This window comes from Pangasianodon hypophthalmus, chromosome 3 (assembly GCF_027358585.1).
Source record: "Pangasianodon hypophthalmus isolate fPanHyp1 chromosome 3, fPanHyp1.pri, whole genome shotgun sequence".
Lineage (NCBI taxonomy): Eukaryota > Metazoa > Chordata > Actinopteri > Siluriformes > Pangasiidae > Pangasianodon > Pangasianodon hypophthalmus.
The window spans coordinates 6,573,566-6,587,661 of NC_069712.1; the positions used below are offsets into that span (position 1 = coordinate 6,573,566).

The window sequence follows — 14,096 nt, forward strand, 5'->3', positions numbered from 1 at the left end:
AACTATTTAGCCTGAGAAAACTAGCCGTTACTCTCTTTGTGTTTAAATGATTTTCACAACATTTGCTTTACTACAGATATCAGACATTTTTCCACATTTTAATTCACCCTAATGACTGGAAACAGTTAGCAACATTGTGATATATATGTGATATATAGGCTAATACACAACTGGATAGTAGTGATCATGGACCAGAATAAGAGCTGTCAGTCTTGAGCAAGCAATCTCAATATAGTTAGATTTTAATTCACATAAAAAAGTCAAAAATAACAGCTATAAACTTTAAACACATTCTACATACATAAATCTTCACCAATTCCAGTCTTTTATTAACTAAAAACACACATTTTCAAAGCTTTCACCTGTGAAAAGTGATTTCTTTGCGCTCTCTCTCTCCATTTCAAGAGTCAGCAATTCTTAGAAATAAATGCTTTATATTCTATACTTTATTCACAATGGTCAAATAATGTCTTCTACACAAATACAAATACAGATATGAATAAGATGTGCACTATTTTTTTCCCATTCTTTCACAGGGCATCTAGAGATGTGCATCAGGACTGAGATCCTGTTGGACACAACCATAAAGCTGTGCGAGTTTTTTACTTTCATGTAGGTGTGAGCGAGCGGTCAGATATGAAACTGGTCGGACAAAGGAAGACCATGTTCAGTAACCTGCGTTTACAGCATCATTCATCCTTAGTAACTGCCTGGTCAGGGTTTAAATTAGCCCACTAGTTTATATGTTGGGAAATAGAACCAACTTAATTTGTTAGAAAATATTGTGGGTAGGTAAAAACAAAAATAATACCTGTATGGGTTAGTAACACAGCCCCACGCCCGTCTATTAAAATACACATATTTAATTAAAATAAACTTCCCATTTATGGTTCACGTCAGGTTTATATCCAAATACAGGTACGGATATTTGAAGCACTAAACAGATACAGATTCGAAGCATTGCGTTAAACCCGTAGTGCCGTAATGCCGCATTCATTACTAATTCCTACTCAGTTTGTTAGAGTTTGTCAGGAGCTCAGACTTCTGCCAGGTGCGATTCAGTGATGTCACTTCAACATGGTGGTGCTCATAGTGAAAAGTAAGAACAAGAAATAATGGTGTGATTTAAGGTTTTTTGAGTCTTTTGAGTTTCTGTTTATATGTGAAATTGCTAAATACTGAGTGATATGATCATCCATCCTTCCATCCGTTTTCCATGGCTCTTATCCCATGCAGGGTCACAGGGGAGCCTGGAGCATGGGGAACAGGGCATGGTATACCCTGTGACAACCCATTGCAGGGCACAATCGCACACACACTAAGGACAATTTAGAGATGCCAATCAGCCTACAGTGCATGTCTTTGGACTGTCGGAGGAAACTGGAGTACCTGGATAAAACCCCTGAAGCACGGAGAGAACATGCAAACTCTGCTCACACAGAGCAGGGGCAGGATTCGAACCCCCAACCCTGGAGGTGTGAGGCAAGTGTACTAACCACTAAACCACCATGCACCCCTGTGATATGATCACTGCAATGTTAATTTTCATTCTGCAAGATTTTTTGCTCAAATTGCTCTTTTATGTAATGTTCAGTGACTTATCACGTCCATTTTTAAAAAAAATAAATTAACCAGCAACCAAATAACTCCAGTTTCAATTCTAGTTTTTGTAGTTGAATGCTCTAATCGCATCGTGAACGCGGCTGTAGTCAACTCAACTTGTAAAAAGTTGCCCCTACCAACATGGCGGCGCCGTTGACGTGTTAGTTTAGCCGGCAGCGTGTGCATAGTAACTGCAATACCTGGCAACAATCAGCTGTAGTTCAGTCACAACAATAGTGCGGGCCGAGCGAGTCGGGCTTTCTGTCATAAACTGTAGGACGCCTAGCGTGTTTAATAACAGATATTTCCCAGCCAGAAGAAGAGGTAATATTAATTTCAGTGACTCGGCGGTTTTGCGCGCTGGGAGGCCGGGAGGCTCGCTGGGAGGCTCGGTTAGCTAGCCGGCTCGGGTGCGCTGATCCGGGGAGACCGAGCGCAGCAGTAAACATGCCCATGTCAGTGAGTAAAGCGTGCCGGAGTCTGGCTCTCTCCACCTGGCTGCTCTCCTTCTGTTTCGTGCACTTGCTGTGTCTGGACTTCACCGTGGCCGAGAAGGAGGAGTGGTACACCGCATTCGTCAACATCAGCTACCAGGATCCGGCCACCGCCGAGCTGAAGACGGAGAAGACAGAGAGCGGCCGCTACGGCGAGCACTCGCCCAAAAGAGAGGCCCGGGGCCCGGTGTTCATCCCGCTGCCCGGCCACGACCGACAGGCCTGCGACTCCAGCAGCAGGTTCCCCAGTCCTCAGCCTGCACACGGGCCCTGGATAGCGCTCATAGCCAAAGGCAACTGCACATACAAGGAGAAAATCCGCCACGCAGCGAGCCTCAACGCCTCCGCTGTGGTCATCTATAACGTGGGGTCGAGTAACCCGAATGAAACCATCACCATGCCTCATGCAGGTAAGACTGCAGCCTGTCTGCTCACCTGCGCTGTGTCCCGAGGCCTGGCTCATGGGCTCAGGGTCAGTGAGCTGTCTCAGTCCTGCATGTGATGATCCTTTAAGTTATTATTCAGTTTATCAGTGTACATTTACTGACTAGAAGTCCATCTATCACAGTCCCCGTGTCAGAGTCTGTCCACAACGGTCCCTCTGTCTCGGTCCCTCTGTCACGGTCCCTCTGTCTCGGTCCCTCTGTCACAGTCCCTCTGTCTCGGTCCCTCTGTCACAGTCCCTCTGTCTCGGTCCCTCTGTCACAGTCCCTCTGTCTCGGTCCCTCTGTCTCGGTCACTATATCAGAGCCCACCTGTCACAGAGTCTGTCTATTACAGTTCTTCTATTATGGTCCCTCTGTCACAGCCCCTATGCCACAGTCTTTCTGTCACAGTCCCTCTGTCACAGCCCCGAAATCACAGCCCCTCTGTCACAGCCCCTCTGTCACATTCCCGAAATCACAGCCCGTATGTCACATTTTCAAAATCACAGCCCGTATGTCACATTTCCAAAATCACAGCCCCTCTGTCACATTTCCAAAATCACAGCCCCCCTGTCACAACCCGTATGTCACATTCCCGAAATCACAGTCCCTATGTCACAGTACGGATGTGACAGCCCGTATGCGAAAGTCCCTATATCACAGTCCGTATGTCACACTCACTGTTTCACAAGTAGGCTGAAAAGTGACCTGTTTGGAAATTGTACCTGATTAAATGGTCAGTGAGTGTATCTGAGCTGTGTCATGGGGCATAGATATGCTTTTCTGCTCCACCTGATATACAGGCTGTAATAGATGGACGCACTTTATTGATTCCTGAAGGAGTTCACAACAACATCAGCAAACATTAATCACACAATGAACACACAATCAATCACACACAAATGAAACGAAACACAAGTGCAATACATTAAAGTTGTGGTACTCACATTTCCACTCAGAGGTTATTAAATCATATCTTGTACCTAACTCAAATAACTCAAGTCCAGTGTGTGTGAAAGAGTTTAATCATCTGGGTCGTGCTGAATCTCTCTTCGTTGTAAGCCAAGAAACGTTTAATCTTGGAGTTTTCTCCACTTGTATGATTTTTTTCACCACATATCTAATCTCTACTGAATGGTGAGAAATTCATTGGCATTTCCGCAGCATGCATGAGTCACGCTCCTGACATTATGATTGTGACACGACTCTGAGTCCAATTAGAAAGTTTTCGGAGCTCTTGGAACCGGAAGCTGTGCCGTCGCTCTCGCACAGAGCCTGAGTTTCACTCCTGATTGGATGACACTGGCTCTGATCAGTAACCCAGTGTGTAAACCCCGTTTTAATACTTGTTGCCCTCACCATTTCTGCTTGGGAGAGTTCCTGATGCAATCACGTACCATCCTGTTATAGTATGAGCTAATGTGAAGTGTGTTGACTGGAGCGAGGGATCGACTTGGAGAGCAGAACCAACACTCTAAAACCAAAATCATTGCAATCTGAAGAAATTTCTTTGACATCATTTGAAATTTAAAAAAATTATACATTTGGTTTCCAACGATTGAGTCTCAAACTTGCGTTCAAACCCTTCACACATGTTTATGCTTTTACTACCGAGAATGTAATATTTTAAATTACGCTCCACACTATCTCATTCTCGCCTTGTTCGGAAATGGCTCAAGTGTTGACACAGGATATAAAATTCATGTCAAGAAAGTAACAGAATCGTTCATCATGTGATGTTTCATCTCAGTGTCTGAAACGTGAACATCCAGTAGTGATGCGCAATCGTGCTAGAAAGTTTATGAACCCTGTAGGGTTTTAAGCCAAACTTGTGTTTACACCTTACGCTGCTTTAAAAAAAAAACAGTAGTCTCAGGTACAATTAGTGCAGTTTTATAAGGAAGTGAGCTGTAAGTGTTACTGAGCATCTTGCAGAAGCAGCTACAGTTCTTCTGGAGACTTTGACTGTCACACTTTCTTCTTATTTCTGCAGCGAAACCCAGCAGCCTTCATTATGTTTTTATCTGAAAAGTGTCTCTTATGGAATCTGCTGCTTTCTTTACTGACATCCAAACATTTTTCCTGTAACATTTAATTTTGTGCTGGAAAACTAATGTTTGGAAATCTAAAATGTTTTTGTACTGAATCAATAATGTAGAATCATAAAAGAAAAAGGTTTGTACTAAAAAAATAAGGTGCCTAAGACTTTTGCACAGTACTGTACAGTGTTTCCGTTTTATTTCTGGAACCATTTTGTCGAGAATCCAAACCCGATACTTCATCACAAGAGACATTATTATAACTAACACACCATTCTCTTGAGTTAAATGACTTTTTAGACTAGTTAACTGGACTTCCAGGCAAGCATGACTTAGGACCGAGGTGATAAAGGTACTGAGATACAAATCTGTACAAATCTGAGTACTGTGTCAAAATCTGTTCAAGACTCAAGGAAAAGTAGAACACTGGAGCCAAGTATCTACTTGAGTCAGAAAGTAAATACGTTTAAACATGCTGAAGTGTTCAAGAGTAAAAAAGTAAATATTTTTAAGTGATGAAAAAAGAGCTGACCACAAGTGCATCATGACCAACCCTGCATGACTAGCTAACTCGCTAAGCAACCATTCATGAGGAAAATATTCTGCTAACTCAGACAAACCTAGAATTTGCCTCGCTAGTTAGCTAATGTTTAATAACCCTACTGGAATGAATGCTAAGGCACATTTGCAAGAAACACAAATTGAACTAGCTAGCTAATTTAACAAACTAAATTATAAAATTTAACTAGCTAATTTAATGAACTAAATTACAAAATGTAACTAGCTAGCTAATTTTACAAACTAAAATACAAAACATAATTAGCTAGCTAATCTTATGAACTAAATTATAAAATTTAACTAGCTAGCTAATTTAACAAGCTAAATTATAAAATTGATCTAGCTAGCTAATTTTACAAACTAAATTATAAAATATAACTAGTTAGCTAATTTAACAAACTAAATTATGAAATATAAGTAGCTAGCTAATTTAACAAACTAAATTACAGAACATAACTAGCTAGCTAATTTTACAAACTAAAATACAAAACATAACTAGCTAGCTAATTTTACAAACTAAAATGTAAAATTTAACTAGCTAGCTAATTTTACAAACTAAAACACGAAGCGTAACTAGCTAGCTAATTTAACAAGCCAATCTACAAAATTATCTAGCTAACTTAAAGTTAACTTAACTCAGCGTACGTCTTTAGATTTGGTGGGGAATTTCAAAGATATTTAATTGTCATGTCGGGGGCTAACGAGACACCTCAGCCTGTATGAATCAGTACCTCCAGCAAAAGACGAACATTTTGCTTAGTAAGAAAGAAAATAGGAAAAATATCGTGCTGTTTGATTTGTAACGAGTTCTTTGAAGGTCAAAATGCAAAAGTAAGTAAAAAGTATGTTTCTTTTCTTCTTGTAAATTTACTCAGGTTACAGTACAATAGTAGTACTTTAGTAAAAAAAAAAAATTATATATATATATATATGTGTGTGTGTGTGTGTGTGTGTGTGTATAACAATATTCCATAATAATTCATATGTAAGTACAGTTCAATTCACTTCAATTCCGTTTTATTTGTATAACGCTTTTACCCATGGACATTGTCACAAAGCAGCTTTACAGAAATAAATACATTCAAATTAAATTAAATCAAAATAAACTGTAAATGTGTGAATTTATCCCGTAGTCCAGTTACGCGAGTATTTTCCCCAGCATGAGACTGGGAGAGTAAACTGGAGCTTTTGACTTGCTCAGTGGTCTGGCTAATACATTTATGAGTTATATAACCTGTTATTCCAATTACTCAATGGCAAACCAGGCCCGACTCATAAAACCCTCACCGTGATTAGCAGTGTTTCTCGAGCCGTTGACTCAGGTGTGTTTTCACGCCGGCATTAGCGTTTGAGGATAAAATGAGGAAACGCTACGTGAAGGGTTTCATTACAGCTCTGAAAGCGAGCTTGAGGCAGAAAGGCCAGCGTCATGTCATGCAGTGTACCAGGTTTATGTGTGGAGGCAGTTTTTCATTCCACTTAAATGACTGTTGCTTTATGGCAGAGAAAGAATTACACCATGCTCGATTAACTCTGATTAGGAGCTGAATCTGACAGGACGGGACGTAGGTTAGAGCTCAGAATATTGCGTACAGTTTTTAATGGAAGAAGCCAAGCGTACATTCAAAACATATTGATCCAACTTTCGTAATACGTTTAATTGATTACAGTTCAGTATTTGGCGTCACTGCTCGAGCCCGTGTAGTGCACTTTAAGGCTCGAATCTGATTGGTCAGAAGAAGGTGTGTATTGTTTATGTATAACAGCACGGCTCGGACAGTAGTTCCGGCTGTAACATGAACCGTAAGTTAATATTAATGCGCTTGTACTAATACATTATTGTTTCTATAGTAACAGCTCATACACAGGGACATGTATGACCCTGTTACATATAATCTAAGACTGATCATTTTTAAAATGGATTAAAAAAAAATTGTGTTGTTTAACGAAGGAAAACATGTAACTGTCGATGTGGTGATATTTTGTAGGAGACATTTATTTAACATTTATGGAAGTCTAGGTTGTAAGCGCTGAATAATTTTTAACTTTGTGAACGTTTCCTAGAGCACCTGTGTTCTGGTTTCTCGCTAAAATGACAGGCTGGCTTTTTTGAGAGAGAGAGAGAGAGAGAGAGAGAGAGAGAGTGTGTGTTTATTGCAGCTGGGAGAACAGGAGCTAACTTGTATCTCAGACTGTACCACAGCATTAAATCTAACTATAAACTATTAAATGCGTGTCGTGTTGTTCATTAATGAATTAAACATTGTAATCGTAGGCAGACGGCAGTGGTATAAGCGGAATAACACAATCCACTCCAGTATTAAACACAAAAATATCATGTTGTGGAAGTCAAACGCACAAGACCTATGACCTGTATTTTTCATGTTTAACTTAATTAGTGTTTTTTTTTTACTTTTGGTATGACTTTTACACTGTAGCTGTTTTTAAAGTAAAGCTATTTTTTAAAGAAAGGAAACAGAGTATTGGTGATGGTTGTTGTTGTCATTGTTGTTGTTGTTGTTGTTGTTGTTGTTGTCGTCGTTCTTGTTGTATACATATATCGCACTGTCGGATGTAGTATCTTGGTTTAAACTTTATGTTTGTGCGATAATAAAAATAGTTGCAGAAATAATTTGCACCTTGGATATATTTTAAACTACAATAACGAACATACTAAATATGATGGTTAATTATGAAATGTAAATATTATTTTTTTTTTAAGAGTGGGTTGGAGAACGAGTGTTCAGGTACTTTAGCACAGATAAACATATTGTAGTGCTGATTTTTTGTGTGGTGTTTTTTTTTTTTTTTTAATTCTCATAGTGACAGTGATATGTAGATCTTGTGGTCCAGTACAGAGGGTGTGAAACATTAGCTGTTTCTTCAAGTGTAAAGAAAAAGAGGAAGTGCCATAGCCAGTGTTACTGCCTCTCCCACAATGCACTGCTGTTTCTGTGATGATAAACAGGGGAGCAGAAAGGGCTCATGATCAAACCTGCTGTCTTCTCGTCCCTGAGGCCACTCATTTTGCTCTTTTCCCCTCCCTGTTTCTCGGTGCTCTGTTTCTAATTGTAACTGTGCAGGTTTTTGTAGACACACGTTGGGGTGTTCAGGCTTCTCGAATGTTCTCCCCTCTTTTCTTCTTTTATCCTCTCAAGTCTTCTTTACTCACATTTTTAGAATTTTCTAAAATTTCTTTAATCATCCACTCCTTTTCTCCTACGATATTTTCTAAATCTTCTCACATCTTTTGGAATATTCTTTGCGCAAATCTTCTCTTCTCGTCTTGTCGTGCTTCTTCTCGTTTTATCTCTTCTTCTCATCTTGTCTTTTCTCTTCTCCTTGTCTCTACTTTTTTCTCTTCTCTTTTCTTTTCTTTTTTCCAATCTCTTCTTTTTTCTTCTCGTCTCATCTCCTCATATCTTCTTGTCTGTTATCTTTTATTCTTGTCTCTTCTCTTCTTGTCTGTTTTTGTCTCTTCGCTTCTCTTCTCTTCTGGTTTCTAACTTTCTGTTCCCTTTTCTTCTGTTCTCTAGTTATCTCTTCTCTTCTCATCACTTCTCTAGTCTTCTCTTCTCTTCTTTAGTCGTCTGTTCTTGTCTCTTCTCATCTCATCTCTCCTCTAGTGGTCTCTTCGTGTTTCATCTCTCCTCTCTTCTCCCCAACCCTTCTCTCCTCTTCCCTTCTCGCCACCTTTAAAGTAAGACCCTCGTTGGCTGATGTGTGTTGAGGCGATTGTGAGTGTGAGGGGTTGAGTTTTTGAGCAGCGTGACACTCGACACTGAAGGCCTTGTGTGTGTCAGCTCCTAATGGGGCGAGGGGGTCTGCCATGTTATGACTAGGTGAGGAGAGAGACTGTTCTGACAGACTCGGCATGTTAAATAGAATTGGAGAGAGTTACTCAGCTCCCCCAAACACACACACACACACTCACACACACACTCTTTTACATAGGATGATCCCTGAGCACGAGCGGTGATGTGGTACACAGCTGGCCTGACTCCAGTCACGATTCTCTAAAAGGAGGCTGAGAGAAGAAATCTGGCGAGAAGATAATGGAAACTGATTCGTTTCCTGTTCACTGTGGTGTGTTCCCGCTGTAAAAACCTTCCCGTCTTTACCCTTACAGAGGGCCACCTGTAGCAAAGTACACAAAGGCGGTTTGTTTGCGAACACTCGCACCGCTAACGTTCACATTTACGAGCTCCATCAGCGCTCGTATTTATGAGCCCTCTGTTAATCCCTAATCAATGGCGGTGACTGCTTCTTCTTCGACAAAACACTAAATCATTGTAATTGTCAAGGAAAATAAATCCCAGTTCGACACTTTCTCACACCTCAGCCTGAGAACGACCGGGTTACTAGCAGCTTCCTCTCAGCCTCAGGCACTTCTCATTTAGTTTATGAACCAGCAACATATCAACCAGCATAATTAACTTGATTTACACACACACACACACACACACACACACACTAAAGTGTGTCCCCTCATGGAGTATTACATTGATTCTATGAACACTATGATAAAATAATCCTAAGATTAAATGTACTCTGTGCTTAGCGGAAAGATGTTTTAGTTTATTTTATGATTTTTAATACTACTTTTTATAAAATAGATTCATGTAAATTAAATATTTTAATGACTTCTTGACTCTTCTCTTCTCACACTTTCCATCCTTAAACTTTCTCTTCTATAATCTTCTCAAAGCTTCTTTTATAATCGAAATTTAAATAGTACTATGATAAAATAATCCTATTCTTAAATTTTCTGCTCTTATAGGGATAAAAAAAATGCTTTTTTATGATTTAGTTTTTTCTTTTATTTCTTTCTAATGTTACTTTTTTATTTTTTTAATATATTTTTTTATATTTACTTTATACTTTTATATTTTATTATTTTATATATATATTTTTTAATGTTATCATATTTATAAAGGACATTTTTGCCCCCACTTGTACAGCAGTTCACACTTGGATAACAAAAAAATGTCCACAAACATAAAAATCAAAGGTTATTAGGCCGTCACTCATATCTGCGTTAGATTGGCGCATGGTTCCCAGTCACACGCTCATGGATGAAGCACTACTACAGGATTGTGTTTGAGAAAGTTCAGTAATCACTAACTGATCCTGGCTTCAGAAGCACGAATAAATCCTCGACTCGGCACTACACAGAGTAACCGCTCTCCAGATATCGACTTAGATTCCCGCTGGTTATTTCACGCTCCTTTGTTAGACCTTCTGTAGAACAGAAAGCCAGAAAAACTGTAGAAAAGTAGAAATCTGGGTGGCAGATGTAGGCCTTGAACTTTTTTTTTTTTTTTTTTTTATTCGGAAAGAGTTAAAATTTTAATCAAATATTCATATGATTGTATGATATGGATGTACTACTTATATAGTGATAAATTATTTGGCAGTACACTTTGCAGCTTCCTAGTAAGAAGTAGCTGATTGGATATTAATATCTGATTTTGTTCTCAGAAGATACGTTAAATAAAGTATTAAATTTTTTTTTAAATGCAGCACTGTTGTTTTGCAGACATGAATATTGTGAGAGATAGGCCAATATTTGTAACAGACTGCTGTTGAATTCTCGATTCTGATTGGTCAGAAGGAGATTAACGATATGAAACCGCAGCTAATAAACTCACAAGTTTGCATTCAAATACGTTATTGTTTCTATAGTAACAGTTCATTCACAGGGATTTGTACAGAGAATGTGCCGAATAATCTAAACCTAATGATAAATGATAAAAAAAAAAAAAAAGTGTTGTTATTTAAACAAGTAAGAATGATAATTGTTTGTGATATTGTTATGATGAAGTTTTCTATACAGAGATGTTTATTTAGTGATTTTGGAAGGAGTCTCCAGTGTCAGCACTTTGTAACACTCAGAGATAAAGTTGTAGCTTTGTTTTCCAACATAGGAAAGTCTTCAGAACAGAAGGTTTTGCAAATGGGGTTTTGCAGTAACATGACAAGCTGCATTATTTTTTTTGGTCTTACTAACTTTAAAAAGAAGGAAAACAGAGACGCTGGTGCTATAGCGTAAGTTTCACAGGAACAGGAACTGTTATGTTAACTGTAACTATAAACAGAAAAACAAGTAAGACTTGCTATTGTGTAAGACACTTCACGTTGTGCTGTTATAGGAAAATAATGAATATTTTTATATTTATATATTTATATTTTGCTGTATCAACACGATTCCTAGCTCCATGATCCACCTTTGTGAGAGTCAGTATGTTTACTTCGTCAAACCAGTCCATCATTACTCAGAACAAGTAGTTGTTGAGAAAACTATACAGTCAGGTCCATAAATATTGGGACAGTGACACAGTTTTGGTAATTTTGCCTCTGTACACCACCACAGTGGATTTGAAATGAAGCAGTCAAGATGTGACTGAAGCGTAGACTTTCAGCTTTAATTCAAGCGGTTTAACAAAAATATTGGATTAACCGTTTAGGAATTACAGCCATTTTTTTACAGAGTTCCTCCATTTTCACAGGCTCAAAAGTAATGGGACAAACTAATATAATCATAAATATTAGGATTATTTTTATTACTTGGAGGTAAATCCTTTGCAGTCAATGACTACCTGAAGTCTGGACCCCATGGACATCACCAAATGCTGAGTTTCCTCCCTTGAGATGATTTGCCAGGTCTTTACTGCAGCCATCTTCAGTTGCTGCTTGTTTGTGGGTCGTTCTGCCTTCAGATTTGTCTTCAGTAAGTGAAAAGCAGCTCAGTTGGGTTGAGGTCAGGTGACTGACTCGGCCATTTAAGAACATTTAATTTCCAAGCTCTTGGGCTGCTTTCACAGTATGTTTTGGGTTGTTATCCATCTGTACTGTGAAGAGCTGTCCTCTCAGTTTTGCAGCATTTGACTGAATCTGAGCAGAAAGTATAGCTCTGTACACTTCAGAATTCATCCTGCTACTTCTATCAACAGTCACATTATCAATAAACCCCAGTGACCCAGTTCCATTGGCAGCCAAACATGCCCATGCCATAACACTGCCTCCACATGTTTGACGGATGATGTGGTATGCTTTGGATCATGAGCCCTTCCTTTCCTTCTCCATACTTTTCTCTTCCCATCATTCTGGTACAAGTTAATCTTGCATCAGAACTGGTCAGGCTTTTTTTTAGAGGTTTTTTAGCAAAGTCTAATCTGGCCTTTGTGTTCTTGAGTGTTACCAGAGGTTTGCATCTTGAGGTAAACCGTCTGTATTTACATTCATGAAGGTGGCTCTTGATTGTAGACTTTGACAATGATAGGCCTACCTCCTCCAGAGTGTTCCTGACTTGGCTAGATGCTGTGAAGGGGTTGTTCTTCAATAAGAAAAGAATTCTGCAATCATCCACTTTAGTTGTTTTCTGTGGTCTCCCAGGCCTTTTGGTGTTGCTGAGCTCGCCAGTGCATTCCTTCTTTATAAGAATGTACTAAATTGTTGATTTGGCCACTCCTAAAGTTTCTGCTATCTCTCTGATAGGTCTGTTTTGGTTTTTCAGCCTAATGATGGCCTCCTTCACTTGCATCAACACCTCTTTGGACGGCATATTGAGAGTTCCCATGAACAGCTACCAAATGCAAATTCAACACTTGGAATCAGCTCCAGACCTTTTATCTCCTTAATTTATCATGATATAAGGAGGAAACAGGCCACAGCTGGCCATGAAACTGCTTATCAGTCAATTGTCCCATTACTTTTGAGCCTGTGAAAATGGAGGGACTCTGTAAAAAATGGCTGTAATTCCTAAACGGTTAATGCAGTATTTTTCTTGAAGCCGTTGAATTAAACCTGGAAGTCTACACTTCAGTCACATCTTGATTGCTTCATTTCAAATCCATTGTGGTGGTGTACAGAGGCAAAATTACCAAAACTGTGTCACTGTCCCAATATTTATGGACCTGACTGTATATAACAAACTGTTGGAATGATGATAAACTATTCACGAAGGCACCAGAGAGAAAGTTGGGTGTTTTTAAAAAAATATTTTTAATATGAAAAACATTGGACTAGCTAGATATCGTGTGCCGTAAAGACATCTGGACGTATTGCTCTTCCCCAATGTACAACCTGTTACTTTAGGTATTAATGCAGTTTTATTTTTGCTTAACACTTTGTCTGTCATGCGTATTAATCAGTAGTCAGCCCTGAATCCCCATGCAGACGGCTGTGCTCTTTTACGGGCTGAAGTGTGTTGAACTTAGAGCAAAGCTTAGCATCTGGGCCTTTAATGCATTAATGTTGAAACAGGCCTGGTTTAAAGCAGCTTTACACAGCTAAGGACTACATAAACACAAGGACACGTGAGGATTAATGATGAGGATTGTAATGGATGGGAGGCTTCCTGGCTATTTAGCAGATGGCCACAGAGAGTCTGGAAAATCAAAATCATGTAGTGGACAGTACGCATTATTACACACTCGCGTGTAGCTGGCATTCATGTAGGAATTGTTGGATAAATGATGGCCTCAATCCATCCTGGTCTTCATCAATCATTTGACTCATGCAGAAAGATTGACTTCTACTGGAAATGTCCCAGAATAACAGAATGTCACAGAATAACTTTTATAACTGTCAGTTTCACGGTCTTACTTACTGCTAGGTCTGTCGCAATTATTGCGTAATTATATACATGTCAAATAGGAGTTATTTAACAAAAAGGTGACTAAGTGTAATCGGTAGTATAAATGCAGTATCGATCAGTAATAAGGCTGTGCAATTCTTGATGAAATAGCACTTATTTTCAGCTTAGAATTAAGTTCATTCACTCACTCGTGATTCTTTGACCTATTTTATAAGGAATAGTATGTGCATTATTAGGGCGGTAGTCAAGCCCGCCACTGTCCTGTCCAAGACCAGGACTAGCCAAGATAGAGTCAAGAGTCTTAAAAGAGTCGAGGCCAAGTCAAGATCAAGTCCAAACGAAAAGCATCAAATCCTATCCGAGGCCAAGCCTTTGCTTC

At 39.2% G+C, this 14,096-nt stretch overlaps 1 protein-coding gene across 1 annotated transcript in view; it reads left to right on the forward strand.

Moving 5' to 3' along the window:
- Nucleotides 1-1,793: 1,793 nt before the first annotated feature.
- The window catches only part of rnf150a (ring finger protein 150a), a 38,354-nt gene continuing 26,051 nt past the window's right edge, over nt 1,794-14,096 (forward strand). Inside the window, exon 1 of the mRNA XM_026945865.3 lies at nt 1,794-2,506. Coding sequence (XP_026801666.1) covers nt 2,050-2,506 — 457 coding nt within the window. The 5' untranslated portion in view covers nt 1,794-2,049. The remainder of the gene's footprint in view (nt 2,507-14,096) is intronic.